The sequence below is a fragment of the Gossypium hirsutum genome, chromosome A11 (assembly GCF_007990345.1).
Source record: "Gossypium hirsutum isolate 1008001.06 chromosome A11, Gossypium_hirsutum_v2.1, whole genome shotgun sequence".
Classification (NCBI taxonomy): domain Eukaryota; kingdom Viridiplantae; phylum Streptophyta; class Magnoliopsida; order Malvales; family Malvaceae; genus Gossypium; species Gossypium hirsutum.
The window spans coordinates 122,307,523-122,325,340 of NC_053434.1; the positions used below are offsets into that span (position 1 = coordinate 122,307,523).

The window sequence follows — 17,818 nt, forward strand, 5'->3', positions numbered from 1 at the left end:
CATTTATTTACATTTAAGCGCCTAAACGTAAAATTTGAAAATCAAATGACTCGCACGTGCTGAAAAGTTATTGCTGAAATCACAAAGCAGTCCTTCCCGAGTCTCCTTTCTTTGCCTATAATACCGCCCATTTTTCATTTTGAAAATTTTGCCAAAATTCACCGTCTTCAAAGAGGCAAAAGCTTTTTTCATTTTTCATCTTTTGCTGCTTCAAAGAGACCCTTCATCAACGTTAAAACCCTTTCAAGCAAACCCCCATTTCTTCAAAGGTAAGTAGTTTATTACAAATTGGAACTAACCCAATCCAAAGTAATCATTTTTTTTCTTGCTTTTTTCTCCATTTTCTTGGGAAGTTTTGGATACCCATTTGCTTGTTTTTCAGCAATGGCGGAGTCAAGAGATAGACTCGGGAGAGCCGTTGATATAGCGGAAGTCTTCGCTCGAAGACGGTCTGGGCCTTTGGGGATTCTCTCAGATGAATCGATGGATCTTTTAGGCTCTCCCGTTCGACAATCAGTCACGCGTAGGTCAATGGGTGTTGTTGGTGTTACTACTTCGACGGCGCGTGGTGTAGGGCTCCGACGAGGTGGCAGTTTTGGGACTCCGAGAATCGGTATTCGACGTAGCCGGAATCTTTATCGATCGACCGGAAGAGAGAATGCTTCGGTGACACCGAGTCCCTTGGGCCGTGGAAGAGGTCGTGGTACGGGTAGTGTGTTACCTTCTTGGTACCCAAGAACTCCTCTTAGAGATATCACTGCCGTTGTAAGGGTAATAATCACATTTTTCTTCTTTATTCATTGGCTTTTGATCTGCTTCTTTAAGTTTTGTTTGTTTAATTGCTTTGTTTTGTTTTGGTAATGATAGATTCTTGAAATTATGATCCATTTTTGGTGCTTAAATTTTTGTTCATTCATGAAAGAATACTTCAAAAATTTAAGGCAGTGTGTTTGTTTTTGGTATTACTATGAAAAATTGCTTATTCTGGGTTTGAATGAACTCAATTTACTTTCTTATTTCTGGGTGTTGATTCATTGAAAAAAAAACCCGCCTTTTGTACCCATTGATTTTAATCTAATTGTTTTTATTTTTAATCATGGTTGTCAATAATCTATTGATGGGTATGTTCCATTTCAGCCTTAAACCGGTATCAAGTAGTTTTGGTCAAAACATTAGTGTGTTTCGGATTGTTTTGGTCAATATCAGTTTCAATCAGTCCGTATTAGCTTGTATAATTAAGTTATTGAGTTTAATTAATAATTAATAATTTTATATTTATATTTGCATATGGATATGTTGTTATATGTCATTAAATTATATTTGCATGCATATATATATTATATTAAGAAACTAGAAATTAAGGTATATATATACATAGCTATAAACACAAAATGGTATATTGAAACTAGTATATGTATATATACCAATGTTCATAGAGCCATACAGTACATGAAAAGTATCACATTGCTTATCTCTTGTGTGCTTGAATGTGGTTTGTATTTTCTGTTCTTTTGCTAGCTTTTAACGCTTTCATCAACTGTTATTCGTTATACTGCCCTGTTTCATTGTCATCTCATAATTGCATTTGATCTCTTTGGTGCTTAACTCGAGCACCAAATGAAATGTTTGCATTTTATGTGTCAGTCTGAAAATTTCTCGTTTTTCTTTTGGTTCAGTTTTAAGGGGGAAGCATAATTTAGATTCAGGTTCGTCGGAGTCATACATTTCGATCCTAAAAATAGTTCATGGTATATGCATTTTTGTTTATTTTTCACTGAAATTTATAAGGATGTAACCAGGCCATTGAAAGGAGGAGAGCTCGTTTAGGGGATGGTGAAGGCCAAATAGTAGAGACCCCAATATTACCACATGATGAAACTATTCTTGGTTCAAACATGTCATCAGTTTCTCAACTCGAGCACAATTTCTCAACACCTGCTTCAACTACTAGATTGAAGCCTTGTGCTCCATCGGTACGGAATGTATCGAAGATATTGCTCAATGTTACGAACCAGAAACATGAGGAATCTTCGGAGGAGCTTCTTACACCTCAAAAGAAGCTCTTGAATTCCATTGACACTGTGGAGAAAGCTGTGATGGAAGAACTAAACAAAATGAAAAAGACCCCAAGTGCCAAGAAAGCTGAACGACAACACAAGGTCCGAACATTAATGTCGATGCGGTGATGATGTCGACAGAAGCTGGCTGATGATCATCCTCTGATGATGATATGTTTGAATGGCATAGATACTTTCTATCATCATTGTCTTTAGAAATTTGACATATTCATGAATGTCTATTACCGTATAGGTTCATGAGGGCAATTTTACTTCAATCCTTGCTGAAGGGGTCATTCATGGTTTAAAACCTTGGTAAGCAAGCAACCTTAAGTTTCTTGCTATCCTTCATTCTTTGAAGGGATTAATGTAGGAATAGGAGGATTTTTGTTTCAACTTTCACAATCCATGTAGATAATAAAACTTTTTTGGGATTTGGTTCACATTTTTCTAGGGATTCTATATTCATGTTTCTATAATGTACTATCAAAGCTTCATTAGAATGGATGGTTTCTATATGCTTTATGGTTTTTAATTGGTGCAATGCTTTTGCCTTTTTAGATATGATATGGCTATTCTTGCCTCTGCATAATATGATACTAAGCTTTGTGATGGTTTTTGATTGGATTAAGTTTGACTCGGGTCAATTTGGGTTTTTATAATTTTGGATATTTTGAGATAGAGTTGTTTTGAGTTTGGATCATTTGGATTTACTAATTGGGGTTTTTCGGGTAGTTGCATCTTGAGTATATGTTATTTTGAATTATTTATTTGAATCATTTCAAGTTTGATTATTTTGTATTTGGGTTATTTTAAGTTTAAATTGAGTGTATTCTGGTTGAGAACTTTTTATAATTAAAATGAGATAGTTTGAGTTTTCGAGTTTAAATTGTTTTTGTTCTGAGTAATTTTTGAATTTATGTTGGATAAATCAAATTGAAATAGAATTAATATATTATTATTAATAAAAAAAGTAAAAAATTGAAAAAGAGTGTTTTAAAAAATATTTTGGAGTTGAGCTAGAGTGGATTTGATTTAAAATTGTCTAAAATTTTATTTTGAAAATTTTAATAAAACCCCCTAACTTACCTACTATTTTAACTTGATTTATAAAAAAAAATTAGAATAGAAAATTAGAATTTAAATTGTCAAGTTTTATAAAAATAAAATAAAATAAAATAAAATAAAATAAAATAAAGGCTCATTGCATCGATTAATCTTTATAGTATTTACTTTTTTTCCACTTTGATTTTTAATTCCTTCTAAAAAAACTTAGATTAGGACTTCCAGCTACTCATTATCCGTTATGTGCCAGACGATGTCATCTGAATAATTTAAAAAGTAAAATTCAAAAACATTAGGGCCCAACCGGGTTCGAACCGGTGACCTCTTGATCTGCAGTCAAATGCTCTACCACTGAGCTATGGACCCAATTTGTCTGTAGCTTAGCTTATTAAGTTATTTGTATATTATATAACCGATTCAAAATTCATTAAAAGTTGAATAAAGATTATGGGATATCTTTAAAAAAAAAAAACATAACAAAATACTATTATATATTCATCTATAACCACTATTTCTAAAAATTAATTTAACTTTAATTTTTAAATTATAAATAAATATCTTTAATATTTTTCCAGAAGTTAATATTTTTATTTTTGTTCAACCAATTTTTCTTTTAATAAAATTAGTTTCTAGAAAAGTGAAAATTTTCTTTTTTCCATTTTAAATTGTTTACTATTTCATATTATATATATATTTTTAAAAAAATTATATTATATTGAATTTTTGTAAATTTTAATCTTTCAATGTTATTTGAATTTTTTATTTTAATTATTTTATGTTTTTTTTTAAAAAAAACTTGAGTTGAGGAGTAGGTTGAATATGGATTGTGTATAATTATAATTTTATGTTTTTAAAATTTGATAATGTAATGAAATTTTATTAGTAGCTAAAACTTTTAAATTTTAATATAATATTAATATAAATTATTCTCAAAGATTTAAGTTATGAAAATAACAAATATCTATAAAATTACAATTCCAAGAAAGTTATGCGTTTATTATGTACAAATTAATGAAATTAATTATGAATATATATTTTGAAAAATAAACCAAATATAAAATATATTTAGTTTTTTTTAATACCAATTCTAGATTTTTGCATATTGGTAATTTTCAAACAATCTAACAAAAACTTGCATAAGAAAAAAAAAGGGTAACAAAAATTGAATCAAATTAAGAACAAAAACACAAATTCAAGTAATAAAATTAGGGTTTTTTTTGCATTATCAACCAAAAATAATATCACAAAATTCAGGGTTTTTTTCCTTATATCATCTTTTAAATAAATCCATTGATAGTCTTAAGAAACCAAAGTAAAATCACTTAAACTAAATGCAAAATTTTCCTCTCTAGAAGACAAGCTCATGAGGTTTCATGCCGGATTTGAGCGAAAACCTAGCCGCAAGGTAGGCTTTCAATTCCGGGACTCCATCGATTGACTTTATCAAAAAGGCATCGACGGCCTTCTGATCTTCTTTCTTATCTTCGGGTAGTTTCTTCTTGTCCTGTAATATATGGATAACAGGGGGAATCGAATTATATAAATCCGATTAATACGGCTTAAAACTATATTATAAATGCAAAACAAGAAACTGACCTCTTTCTCAGCTTCGAAAAACTCTCCCTCGGTTTTCTTCTTCTTGTTTTCTACTTCCTTGGCGAAGTACCTGTCATCGAACTTGTCTAGGTTAACCCCGGAGATGTCGATCTTGGTGGAAGTGGCAATGACGTAGGATTGGTTCACACGCCGTAGAGGAACACCGTTAATCTTGAATGGTCCTGCAATGAAAGGGAATTCCGCAAATTTAAAACAAAGAACTAGAACGAAGAATGATAGATATTCAACATAAAAAACAAGAACCAGCAAAGAAATAGCGATAATCTAGCAACACTAAGCTAGAAGAGACAAATTTGGGATACGATGTCAGGAAACAAATACAAAACACACAAAATCATCAAGTCAGTTGCTCGGGTTATGATTTCGGGTTATAATAAACAACTATGTTAGTTGCATTCTAGTGCAAGTATTGAATATAATTATGTTTTCATCTTTTCTATGTTTCTCCATATATAAAGGGTTCGGGTCATATCGCATACCTATATCATGTGTAGATAGATTTTCAACAAAAACAATGAGAACCGAGTTCATGAACCAGCCAAGAAATAACTAGCCACACTAAGCTAAAAGAGACAAATTTGGATACCATGTTGGAAAACAAATATAATGCACACAAAATCATCAAGTACGCCGCTCGGGTTATGATTATGGGTTGCAATACACATCTATGTTAGTTGCACTAGTATCGAATATAAGCATGTTACGATCTTTTCTAAGTTTCTCCATATATATATAAAGGGTCCGGGTCATATCCAATAACCTATATGTCTAGATAAGTGCCGAAAATGAGTGTCGGACACGACATACTTCAAGAAGAATGTAATAACACCATTGCCATGCATCAACTTTGCATTTGAATTACAAAAATATTACATTAATTAATTAATTTTTTACACAATGAACTGCAATTGCTTTAAAATTACACTTAACACTCACTAATTCCATTTCATAAAAAAAAATCCCAAACCAAAATTCAACAAAACAAGAACAATATCACAATCAAACAAGTGATAGCAGTAAATAAATTCCAAAACAATGCTAAAAAATTACCAGTAACCAAAAGGAGCCCAGAGCTGAGTTGCTTCAAGAAAACAACTCTCTTCCCCATAAATCTCCCAGCCAACAAAATCAATACCGTTCCTGGAGTAATGCTAGCCCTAAAAAAAATAAAACCCAACATTAAAAAACATATCTTTAGAGATCTACAAATTTTATAGAAATAACATTTAAATAAAAAAAACCTGAGCTTGGTGGGTTTGGGCTTGCGCTTATTAAGAAGCGGTTTCTTGACATCGTCGGCGGGGTAAAACTTAGGAGGCTTCTCGACGGCAGTGGTGGGTTTGGGATTGGGTTCGTGGCGGGGGAAAACGCCGCCGTTTTTGGCCTTGATTGCCCAAAGGCCACGCTTGTGGTACATTTTAGACCTTGAGTACTTACCCACACCGCGAATTAGATCTGGGTTTCGGGTCTTGATTGGGGTTTTCCTTTCGGCCGCCATTTTAGCTGTAAAACCCTTTTGCAGTGCTCTGGTTCTGGTCTTTTAAATGGCGTATGATAATTTAACAATGGAATTTCTAAATCTAGGGTTTTAGGGAGGTCAAGTTTTGAGTGTTAATGGGCTTTAGGGTTTTGGGCTTTTTGAAGACATTGATTTTAAGAAGGCTTTAACAAAAAAATCCATTAATAATTGGGTAAACTGCATCTAACCTCACTAAATTGTTTATGAATTTACTTTTTCATTACTCAACTTCAGAAAATTACAAAATAATTTCTGAATCTTTTGAAAATCTTCATTTAAGTCATGTGAAGTACACATGGATTGCTACACAAATTATCATGCCAACACTGTTAAAAAAATTAATATTTTAGTCTGCACTTCCTTTAAAAAAAGCAATTTGACACTTTTGAAAAATTAATGGTCAAAATTAACACTGCTTAACAAAATAAAATAAAACAAAATAGACAAAAAATATAAACATTGATGATTAAATTTATAATTATACATTTTTCTTTAAAATCGAGCCAACCCGATGATGCCTCTATGTCCAAGTAATAACATTTTTTATAATAGTCCAAGGAATAACATTGATCATAGATAAATACCAAAACATCTAGTAATGCCTGACTTAATGATTCAGGCAACAACAATGGCAAATACAGGGGATAGTTCGGGTTTATTCCGTTAAAACATAAAATCTGATGCTCGGAAAAGTACGAATACAACATAAGAACTGGCACGAAAACAGGACAACAAGATGGGAAAGAGAAACGGGACGAACTTAGAGTGACCAGTGAACATACTGTGCCGATGTGTCAAATGATCTGGAGTGCTGCTCAAGTTCCATGTGTTGCACGCTGTTTTGCTGAGGCAACTCAAGCCTGCCGAAATGTTGAGCATCAGCAGGCTCCGAGGTTTGCAAAAACGGGTTTACGAATGTGCCATGGGGCATTGGTTCGGTGTTCATCATGTCGTTAACACCAAGAGCCGAAGCTCTGTTTTTGGAGCCCCATGGTTGATTTGACAGAAGAGAGAGAGCACAGCTCGAGTCACTAACTCCCGTGAAGCATTCTCCTTGAGAAGTTGTGGTACTGGAAAAACCGGTCCCTCCTAGTGAACCTTGAAGGAAAATATCACCCGAAGAAGGATTCTCCGAGTTGTTTGGCCACGGATGATGATGTTGAAGTGACTTTCCCGGAGCTGTGTTTTGATTTCCAGGTATGCGGTCCAACGATCTCATTGTTGGGCATGCATCTTTTCCGGAAACCCTTGAATAAGCCGTGAAATCCAAGATAAAGCTTCTACCTCGACCATTGCTTTCTGCATCATAGTTGTTGAATCCGGACAACATATCAATTACACACGCAATAGGAACTGCAAGTCAGAAAAGTACAAAAACTGAGAACTAACCGATAACAGATGAAGATAGCCTGCCGAAATGAGGGGGAAATAATGATCCAGGCGATGGTTTTCTGCGACGCTCGTTGTGACCAGCTAGCCGTCTACGGCAACTCCGTTTCACTTTGTCAAATTCAGGAAGCTGGTGAAACCTAAATTAGAGATTAGAACAAAAGATGTTAATGTTATTACACACACAAAAAGATTCCGAATTTCTTTCATTGGAAACCAAACCCGGCAAGAACTCATAATATTCGACATGAGTATAAGGATTGGAAACCAAACCTAAAGGGAGTAGTAGGGTTAGCCCATAACTGAAATTAGGGTTCTTGATAAATACTCAAATGAGTACGAGGGTATGATCCTCTAACGATCCAACACCCATACATAAACAAGCTCTAAAAAATTCTAGACCTTAGAACAATAGACACGCACTTATGTTACTCTGACTCGGACTTGATCCTATCGAAAACTCGGGTTTTATATAAAAAAGCATTGAACAAAATGGGAAACTATAATCAATGCTAAAAGCCAAATAATCTAACCAAAACCTGCACTCATATAAGCTCCAATAAACATCTCTATGATGTATCAATGCAAAGAGTAAAAGACTACTAGCTCCCATGGAACTAATAAACCAATAATCACAATAAAATCTATGTTACTCGGATTCAAGTATCAAGTCTCGAATATGTATAAAACAAAGGTATGTGCTTCAAAACATGATAAAAAAGCTGTTGAGGGAACTTCCAAGTTCCGATACTTTCGGAAAAAGTTTTCGAAGTTCTGTCTATCAGGCAGCTGGCCAAACTCTCCAACAATAGTCCCTTCCGTGAACCGTTTGGGGCTCTCAGCCAAGACGGAAGGCAAAACCCCACCGGCGACAATACCAACAATTGGTGGGAGTTTGACTATCTGCCTGGTAAGCGTTACTTCAAAAACTTTTCCCGAATTAGTGTGTATATATATAAGGCAAGGGTATGTCTGAAGGTTTTTTTTTTTTTTAGTTCTTCCATGTAATTAGGGGTACTGAACAAAGAATTTGAACAGGACTAATAAGTAGCAGAAAATAAAAGAGCTATCGAGTAAACTTCCGATTAATTTGGGAGAATTCTTCAAAATGACATCCCTCTTCGGGCAGTCGACTCAACCCCAACAATAGTCCCCTTCGTGAACCCTTCAAGGCTCTCAGTCGAGGTGGGAGACAAAACCTGACGACAATACCAACTATTGATGGGAGTTTGAGCGATTGTTCGACAAAACACTTCAAAAATTTCTTCCAAATTGGACGTCGATTTAATTGAAATACAAATAATAATAAAAACTTTAATCCATTGCAATTTAAAACACTAATCAAATCAATACAAATATTAAAAATATAGGGAAGTAAAAAGGTGAAACCTGCTACACTGCTGACAAAACCTTTGTTCAATACCAGCAACAATGGCTTTAGGTGATTTTGAATGAGTAACACAAACTTTATGCCTTGCATAATAAGCCTTAACATCACTCAGATCCACTTCACACCCTTCTACTTGACACCTCGGTGGTTGACCACCGTGAATCATCCCACCAGCCCTAGGTTTCTTACAACCCAGAGGTCGCTGTGACGGTGGTGATTGAGTCTTCATAGTAGCAGGACCATCGTTGACAGCGGCGGAGGAATCATTGAAGTAGATATTTCGACCCAACTTCAAGGCGTTGTTGTTGAGTGAATCAATGGAAGAACCACCTGAGTCAGACAGAGAACTCGAACCCATTTCCATGAGTGACTCAGTGGTGCTCTTTCATGGGTTTTATCTTCTTTATGTTATCTCAAAACTGTAAACAGAAACACACACTCTTTACCCAATTTCAGAAAAGGGTAGCTAGAAATGGGGATTCTTTTGTTTTTTCCTATAAAACAAAAGCATAATGAGAATAGAAATATGGGTAATTGCATTTATAGTCACCTAATTATTAGTAATTATTTTTTATCACTTAATTATGAAAAATTATAAAATCGTCATTAACTATTTAGTTTTATTTTTTTGATTGCCACCCGGCTAATTGTGACAACTTTTATAATAACTTTAACTTTCAATATTTATAAATATGTCAATTCAGTATTGATTCTAAAAAAAATTAACCTTTAAAATTTAAGCATTGTGCAATCTGTTTTTTTTCTTGTTTTGCTTTTTCTTTTTTTGTGTGTGATATTGAGGTTTAATTTTAAAAGAACGAGAAAAAATGAAAATTGTTATCTTGAATTTTTTGGTGTTTTTATTTTTTGTATACTTACATTCAAATTCAGCTACTAAATTTGTTATTTTAGCTTTTTAAGTGAAAAGGATCACAAATAAAAACAAAATTACAAAAAAATTAATCGCATAATGCGTAAATGTAAAGGGTTAATTTTTTTTAGAATCAAGACTAAATTGACAAAATATATAAATATTAAGGGTTAAAGTTGCTATTATACCAATTTAAATAGATACCATCGTTAGCCCGAAACTAAATGGAGCTAAAATTGAATAATTAAATGATTATTTTGTAACTTTTTATAGTTAAATGACTTAAAAAAATACTAATAATTAAGGGATTACTTTGTTACTTTTATTAATTAGATGATAAAATTTCTAATAAGAATTATGTGAATTTAAAGAGAGAGAGAGAGAGAGAAGGAGAGAAAATATTAAAAAGTTGTGGAAAAAGAGAGAGAGAATATGAATTTGTCCGAGTGAGTTGACAGTAAAAGTGGCTCAATGCCAGCAATGAGAGGTGTGTATAGTGAACGACTTCATCTTTCAACTGTCATCTAAATAAAATAATCCCCAGCTCCCCCACCAAAGATTTTGAAAATGATGCTGATTTGACACGTAAAACTATTAATTAAGATTTTATATTATTAATTTATTGTTTAATTTATGTTAAATCAAAAAATAAATTAATTATTTCTGTTAAAATTTTTATTTATTTTTATCGTTAAAAGTTGACATAGTTAATAGAATAATCATACAGTTATTATATTATTCTAATGTATAATGATTAGTTTTTAACAATAAAAATAAATGGAACGTCTAACGAGAGAATCAACTTGCTCTTTGATATATTTTACGATGATTAATTTATTCAATTTTTAAATAGAGAAAACGAAATGTAATCCAACTCCTAGTACAAAAGTTTTAACTATACTTTTACCAGATTTGACTTTGTTGGCAAAGTTTAAAACTTTAAAATTTGAGTAAATTCAAGTTTCGTGATTAGCGTGTATGAGTTTTGTTTATATTCTCGTTCATTATTTGTTTGTATTTTATATTATATTTGTGATTATATTATATTTATATTTTGATTTTTTTTTAAAAATCGAAAATGATTTAAATTAAAGTTAACTAAACTTCAATTTCAAATGGTTTAAATTAAAATGGTTAGATTTGAAATAAGAAATTTTGTATTAAAAGAACTTAATTAAATTATTTAATTAACCGATAGAGTAAAACAACTTAAATTCAATTATTAAATTGTAAGAAGAGTTAAAATCAACATTTGTATACTTAATCGAAGAATAAAAATGTTTAAATTAAATTATTAATTTGTGAATTTGAATAAAAAAATTTAGACTTGTCCATGGGTCAGACTAAGTAAAAAATTTAAGCTCATATTTTAGGTCCGAATCTAGCTTGAAAAATGAATCTAAAATTGTGCCTAAGTACAACCCGAATAAAAATATTAAAACCCGTGTCCAATCTGCATTAATTTTTTATACAAAAATATAATACATCAAAAATACTAAAACCATTAAAATAAATGTTTCTCAACAAATAAAAAAATAAAAAAAATATACTTAAATAACACTAAGTTAAGAGCAACTTAACAAGAATTTTTTTTTAAAATACTAACAAAATTAATAATAAAACAAAAGTTATACAATATTCAAATAATAACAACAAAATAGTATCAATATAATAGTAGAATGATAGCAGAACAATGAAAAAAAAACAATAGTTGTACTCTTTTTCCTGCAAATTCAAGCTAGGTCAAACTTAGCCCAAATAAAAAAAATTTACCCAAAGCCCAGCCCATTTTAAAAACAGACCTTATTATTTTGTCTAAACCCATTTTTCAGTTTATATTTTTACTTAAATCCTCTCACTTTTGAAATAGACTATCAAGTTAGAGAGAATGGCCTGACCCATCAACAAGTCTAAAAAATTATTTACTTTAATAATAATATTAGTTTAATCGATCAAAATCCACTATGAATAACAATTAAAATATCGAAATCTAAAAAAAAAAAATTAAATATAAGCAGAAATATTCCATAAATTTTCAACAATAATACATAAAGCTCACTATCCATATTGCTAGAAACATGCAAAATGAACCAACATAATTTCCCGTACGTATGATACATAATAAAGATGATATGCAATTTCTACGAAAGAAAACATCGCTAACTCGATTTGATTTGAAAAAAACTTTGGCATTAGCAACTCACAAGAATGTCATCGACATATACGAGTGCTTTCACTCCATCTGTTTTCTTCCTCCAAACCCTAAATCACATTGTAGAAGCCCTTTCTCATTGTATGGAAAGGAACAAAAACCATGCCTATAGAAAACATTAGTAACATCATCAAATCGAAAAACCCCGATGTTGGATTCCGAGACTACACAAACGAATCAAATGTGACAAAAAGGAAAAAACCGAATCCATACATAAGCAAGCAAACAAGCATTACTTTTAGTACGAGAAAAGAAGGTAAAAGACATGGTGACGGTTATTCAAAACCTCGTCATTTGCACTCAACAATAGCTTCGGCGGCCCGTTGAGGTTTGTTTTTGCGCCTGCTACCATTTTGTCGATACCCCACAGGTTTAATCGAATCATTGGTGCTTACCTTTGTCGTAATCCCATTTTCTTTCGCCTGCATTGACCTTTTCCGTTTCCGTCCGTTCTCCGTGACAGCTTGATTTTTCGTCTCCTTGATTGGAACTGAACCTTTTACATCACCACTATCTTCTTCTGTCTTCTCCACTTTGAGTTCCTCGATGATTTCATCGTCGCCACTCCCGGGATCTTCACGAGACGAAACAACAACAGCCTGCTTCTTTACTTTTCCTCTACCTCTTCTCATTGTACAAATTAATCACTTTCCAAAGCAATTTCAAACAAATTAACAAGGTTTCTGTGATTGTAAAGAAACAACAACATCGATTCAGTAAAAAAATTCGACGTTCGTACGATTACACGAAATACATATCATGCTAACAATACATTTGAGTAAACTATCAGTTGAATTACAAAAATTAAACAGAAAGGAAGTCACTTATTCTAAATTGATCTCTGAACTTAAAAATCTTCTGAGTCCTTCAAGTATCAGTAGTATATCAATCAAGTCCTTAAATCAAATTATAAACACTTGTGCACTTATTATATCGGCAACTTGAAATCTAAAAGGGTTAAAAAGAACAATGTCCCTAAGATTTAAGAAGGCTAACAAAGGCATCAAATCCAATTCGTCAATACAGTAAATACATACGTGTTTTAAATATGTTTCATGTCATATTTGAGCTGCATTTAACGCTTAAGCTAATGACTAAGCCAACGGAAAAACTTGATCGATACCAGGGGCGAACGGAGGGGGGCAGGCAGGGGCAATGGCCCTCCCTAAAATGAAAAATTGCAGCTTTAGACCACCAAAATTCATAAAATCCTAAGTTAATATATGGTAAAATTATAGTTTGACCCCCCAAAAATGCTAGGATTTCGATTTAATCCTTTTGAAAACCATAAAGATATAAGCCAATACAATGATGAAATTATATTTTAACTCTCCTAATAATATATAACTTAATCTTGCCACGCTAAAAATTTCTTGCTTCGGCCCTAGTTGATATGATATAGACCAGCTTAAAATCCGGATCATAGTTCAAGTACTTCTAGAGATATTAACCCTAAATTAAATGAAAAACATTCATGTAATCATTCCATCATTACAAACAAAATCATTCACCTCTTCTTAGCTTATCTTGCAAAAGATATAACAAAAGAAACTGTATGTGTATGTGTGTGTGTATGCATATATACATATATATAAAGTTCCCATTTCTAAGAAACTTCGAAGAACTCACCTAAACCAGAAGAGAAAATCCTAAATGATTCATCCAACAACAGATTTTGCCCCTTTTGAAATCAATAAGAAATGAAATTTTCCTGGATTTCGAATCCTCTTTCTATTTCCCTACATTTTCTGGGAAAAAAAATAATCACAAGCATAAGAAAGAGAGTAAAGCAACCTAATTTCAAACTGTATTTAACCCAACAATAAATCCATGTAATCTTCAATTTTCAGTAACTAATTAACAAAAGATTGAGTAAAGCAAAAGCCTTATTCATGTTTTTTTCAATTAAGTCCATAAAGATTACAAATCTATAACCCAAAATAGCTATATATTTTCTTCATTGACTATAATTACACCACCAAACACAGCTTTAACTTCACATAAAGCAAGAACAACATAAATGAAATGATGAAGCTTACCTTGAAATATAGATCAATAATCTGCATCTTTGAAACAAATCCCATTGTATAAATCAATGAAGCAACTAAATCCCCAATAAAAAAAGTTGGGTTTTTTGCTCTTTCTTTCAATGGATTTTTTTTTCAAATGTGAAAGCCATTAAAGAACAAAACGGAAGCTTCTTTTTTATTTTTTTAACTATGATCTGAATGAGAAACAGAGGGGAAAAAACCCAGATCAGATTATGTGGTGTAAGTTAAAAAAGATGAAAAATTAGGAATTTTTTTTGGAGAAAAAATAAAATAAAATCAGAGGCTTTTTTGCTTTGCTTACTGTTTAGGAAGAAATTTATGAATCTTGTGTTCACCCTTTTTTATTAGATCATTTTATCTCAAGTTTGACTGTGGGTGTGTGTTTGGGTGGGTTTGACTTACACGTGTGCGGTGATTACAGCTTAACTTTAGTGTTTGCACACTGTATTTTCACCCGTTGGATTGGGATTCTGTGAGCTTGGGGTTGGTTTTTGAATTCATACGCCAACGCCTGACAAAAACTCCTTTTGATTTGGAAAAATAAAAATTAAAAAATAAATTAAAATAATTCGATTTGAATTATTCTAGTCAATTTGAATAAGTAATTTGAGTTTGAATTTAGTTAAATTTTACAATTCAAATAATAAATTAGTGCAAATACTCGTTTTGGTTCTTTTTAATTTTAAAAATAAATAAATTAGTCTCTTTCTCAACAAAAATTACAAAAAAATTCAAAAAATTTATAAAAAATTCAAAATTTATATTTTTTATAAATTATAAAATACGAAAAACTCTAAAAATATATATTAAATTTTTAAATAATAATTTTTTTCTAAAATAATAATTTTTTTGACCTAAATAAGTTAATTAATTATTTAAGTTATCATACTAAAGTATTTTTTATTTTGTTTTGAAAAAATTTTCAAATATATATGGTTTCAAATTTATGTGCTCTAATATGGAATTAGTTATACTGTAACAAGATTTTAATTTGACATATTTTAATTTTTTAAATTTAACTCGAACAATTTCACTCGATTCAACTCAATTTAGTTCGAAAAAATTTCAAATTAAATTAGAATAATAAAATAGAACTCGTCAACTCAATTAACTCAAGTCTTTTCATTCGACTCGATTTGATCGAACGTTCACCTTTATGGAAAATGATCTCTTTTTTTTTGTAAATGTGCTCGATAGGAAAGAGAAAAAAATGAAAAAAAAACGAAATAATTTTCTCTTCATCTATTGCTAGATAGAGTTAAAAAATGAAAGGAAAGAAAAGAAAACATTTGGAAAATGAATAATTTTGAACTAATATGCATTTATTTCTCATTTTCTTTTCTCTCGTCATTCCAAGTAAGAATAATTGATTTTTATGCATTATGATGGAAAATGGTCATCTCTCCTATTTTCTTTTCTCTCATTTTTCTTCTCAACCAAACATCCTCAAATTTCATTCTCTACTTTATCACCCAACCAAAGACACTCTTAATGCTTGTTCGAATTATAGATTCATGAGTTACGAAGAAATTTTTTACAATTTATGAAAATCTTTTTAAGGTTCGTGATTATAATAATATCATTTTCAAAGTTCGAAATTGAATTTTCCTCTTAAGAATGCAACGTGCATTACCTTTGCATCTATATTCAAATATAAATTTAAATTTGAGTTTAAGTATCACATAAAAGTATGTATTGGATTGAATATATTTATTTATTTTTAAAATTTTTAGGATTATTAAAATTGGTAAAAGCACATTTGCGGTCTCTCACAATTTTAATATTGAGCAAATTAGTCCTTCTAAAAAATAGAGTAATTTAATCCCTATTAATTTTAAAAGTAAACAATTAAGGACAACTATGTTAATATTTTCCATCAATTGTATATAATTTTGACCAGTATAATATCAAATTTAGCCCTGGATGTCTTTATATTCTATGTAACTATTGATAGACTGTTTAAATGTTATAGGCTAACTTCGTTAAATCAAGATCAAATTGACAGAACACGTAAATTTTAAAGCTAAATTTTTTATTAAACTAATAAAAAGTATCTACAATTTATCATAATTGCTCGAATTTAAGAAAAAAAAGGATCGATTTATTTAATATTAAGATCGAAAGAAATTAAAATCAAAATATAAATCCAATAATGAAATTTGACGTCATAAAAACTTAAAAAAAAAAAACTGTAACATGATTCAATGAATTATCGTTGAATTATATAATCCAAACTCTTCATTTACATGCACAGCTCTTTACATCTCCTACTTAAAGTAAAGAAAACACTAATTATTTCTCGAGAAAAGAATGCCCAAAATCAAAGATCCAATCCTTAAAAAAACCAAACAAAGAAATGATGAACAAACTGATCAAAACGAAGCTAGTTCTGGGTAGGATTCGAAACACTAGTTGGTGCTTCCCTTAAACTTGGCTCCACAGCTTTCTTGGGCTCTTCAATGGCGCCACCATTGATGAACTTGCTTTTAGTTTTACCAGTAGGAAATGAAGAAGAAGAAGACAATACCATCTTTCTTGAAATCTGATACATTTCTCCATGGCAGGTGAGACTCAATGAAGAACATATTAAGAATATGTGAAATATAATTAAAGCATGGAAAGATATTGAATTCATTAGAATTTCAGAGAAGGAGAAGAGGAAGAAAAGATTACAGAGAATTAAAGAGAGAAAATGAATGATTCAAAAGGATCTGGAAAACTTTGGAGTTGGTTTGTTTTTAAGGGTCAAGAACATGCATGCGTGCTCTTTTTGCACGTGGTTTGCCCATAAGCCCTCCACTAGCATATCATATATATATATATAATTTAACTTAAACAAAATAAATAGAATATTAAATTTTATTTATTACAAATAATTAGTATGTGAAATTATGTATAGGTTTTATATATCTTTTTAAGAGAGGTTCGAATTTAAATTATACTTTTTTATGATAGTAAAAATAAATTATCATTTTAATAGTTTATACATTTATAATTTTTAAATGATTAAATCAAATAATGTTTTGAGGGCTAAAGTGTAATTTTACCATTATTAATTTAAAATTTTATAAATTATAAAGAAGTCCTTTTATGGGGCTGGGGCCTAGAGGTGTGCAAAGGTCGGGCCGGGCTCAACTAAAAAGTTAGGCCCGTTTCGTAGGCTATGGCTCGACTCGGCCAAAAAAATGGGCCAAAAATTTTGCCCAAACCCGACCCAGATAAAAATGTTAAAACCTGGGCTCGGCTCGCCTATATTAATTTTTATATTATTGTTTACATAATTTAAAATATATATAATACATCAAAATAAATATTTCCCGATAAATTGAAAATAATTTTTAAAAAATATGTATGCTTAAATAACACTAAGATAGATGCAAATTAACAAGCAAATGCCTCTAAAATAATAACAAAATTAACAATAAAATAAGTTTTATACAATATCCAAATAATAACAATAAAATAATAGTACACAATAGTAAAATGGTAACAAAATAGGGAGGAAACAAAAAGAAAATAATATTTCCTTCAGTGAATTCAGGCCAGGTCCTGGCCAAAAATGTCTTATCCGATGTTCGACCTGTTTTTTAAACGAACCTTATTTTTTTGTCTAACCCATTTTTCATGCCTATATTTTTATTCAAATT

At 31.1% G+C, this 17,818-nt stretch overlaps 4 protein-coding genes and 1 non-coding gene across 9 annotated transcripts; 1 reads left to right on the forward strand and 4 right to left on the reverse strand.

The window, feature by feature from the left end:
- The first annotated feature begins 88 nt into the window (after positions 1 to 88).
- LOC107923010 (protein POLYCHOME) lies at positions 89 to 2,592 on the forward strand. Its single transcript, XM_016853208.2, has 3 exons — positions 89 to 269; positions 383 to 771; positions 1,800 to 2,592. Exons 2-3 carry the CDS (start codon positions 385 to 387, stop codon positions 2,184 to 2,186), a joined length of 774 nt encoding a protein of 257 aa, XP_016708697.1. The 5' UTR covers positions 89 to 269; positions 383 to 384; the 3' UTR covers positions 2,187 to 2,592.
- An 824-nt stretch (positions 2,593 to 3,416) lies between these two features.
- TRNAC-GCA (transfer RNA cysteine (anticodon GCA)) lies at positions 3,417 to 3,488 on the reverse strand. The gene has a single exon. It is a non-coding gene; the product is annotated as a tRNA-Cys (tRNA).
- Positions 3,489 to 4,319: 831 nt separating this feature from the next.
- LOC107922797 (60S ribosomal protein L6-1) lies at positions 4,320 to 6,341 on the reverse strand. The gene is made up of 4 exons (XM_016852970.2): positions 5,981 to 6,341; positions 5,790 to 5,896; positions 4,719 to 4,900; positions 4,320 to 4,626 (listed from the first exon to the last, which is right to left on the reverse strand). Exons 1-4 carry the CDS (start codon positions 6,235 to 6,237, stop codon positions 4,471 to 4,473), a joined length of 702 nt encoding a protein of 233 aa, XP_016708459.2. The 5' UTR covers positions 6,238 to 6,341; the 3' UTR covers positions 4,320 to 4,470.
- Positions 6,342 to 6,996: 655 nt separating this feature from the next.
- LOC107924828 (squamosa promoter-binding-like protein 17) lies at positions 6,997 to 9,423 on the reverse strand. Its single transcript, NM_001327244.1, is given in 3 exon segments — positions 6,997 to 7,557; positions 7,648 to 7,787; positions 9,037 to 9,423. Coding segments are annotated over 3 exon segments (1,044 nt in total). The 5' UTR covers positions 9,402 to 9,423; the 3' UTR covers positions 6,997 to 7,018.
- A 2,496-nt stretch (positions 9,424 to 11,919) lies between these two features.
- LOC107924669 (uncharacterized) lies at positions 11,920 to 14,497 on the reverse strand. Of its 5 annotated transcripts, none has more exons than XM_041080266.1 (3): positions 14,160 to 14,495; positions 13,750 to 13,868; positions 11,920 to 12,767 (listed from the first exon to the last, which is right to left on the reverse strand). In XM_041080266.1, exon 3 carries the CDS (start codon positions 12,750 to 12,752, stop codon positions 12,411 to 12,413), a length of 342 nt encoding a protein of 113 aa, XP_040936200.1. In that variant the 5' UTR covers positions 12,753 to 12,767; positions 13,750 to 13,868; positions 14,160 to 14,495; the 3' UTR covers positions 11,920 to 12,410. The 5 variants fall into 5 exon arrangements, with proteins under 5 accessions (XP_040936200.1, XP_040936198.1, XP_016710706.1 ...); XM_041080264.1 differs by having other exon boundaries at positions 11,920 to 12,803; XM_016855217.2 differs by lacking the exon at positions 13,750 to 13,868 and having other exon boundaries at positions 11,920 to 12,803; positions 14,160 to 14,497.
- Between the last annotated feature and the right edge of the window lie 3,321 nt (positions 14,498 to 17,818).

Coding starts and splice junctions, on each gene's coding strand:
- LOC107924669 (XM_016855217.2), bottom strand. CDS start 12,752: ATGAGAAGAGGTAGAGGAAAAGTAAAGAAGCAGGCTGTTGTTGTTTCG.
- LOC107923010 (XM_016853208.2), top strand. CDS start 385: ATGGCGGAGTCAAGAGATAGACTCGGGAGAGCCGTTGATATAGCGGAA. Junction 772..1,799: donor ATATCACTGCCGTTGTAAGG/GTAATAATCACA, acceptor GGATGTAACCAG/GCCATTGAAAGGAGGAGAGC.
- LOC107922797 (XM_016852970.2), bottom strand. CDS start 6,237: ATGGCGGCCGAAAGGAAAACCCCAATCAAGACCCGAAACCCAGATCTA. Junction 5,897..5,980: donor CCCAAACCCACCAAGCTCAG/GTTTTTTTTATT, acceptor TATTTTTTTTAG/GGCTAGCATTACTCCAGGAA. Junction 4,901..5,789: donor TGGGCTCCTTTTGGTTACTG/GTAATTTTTTAG, acceptor CTTTCATTGCAG/GACCATTCAAGATTAACGGT.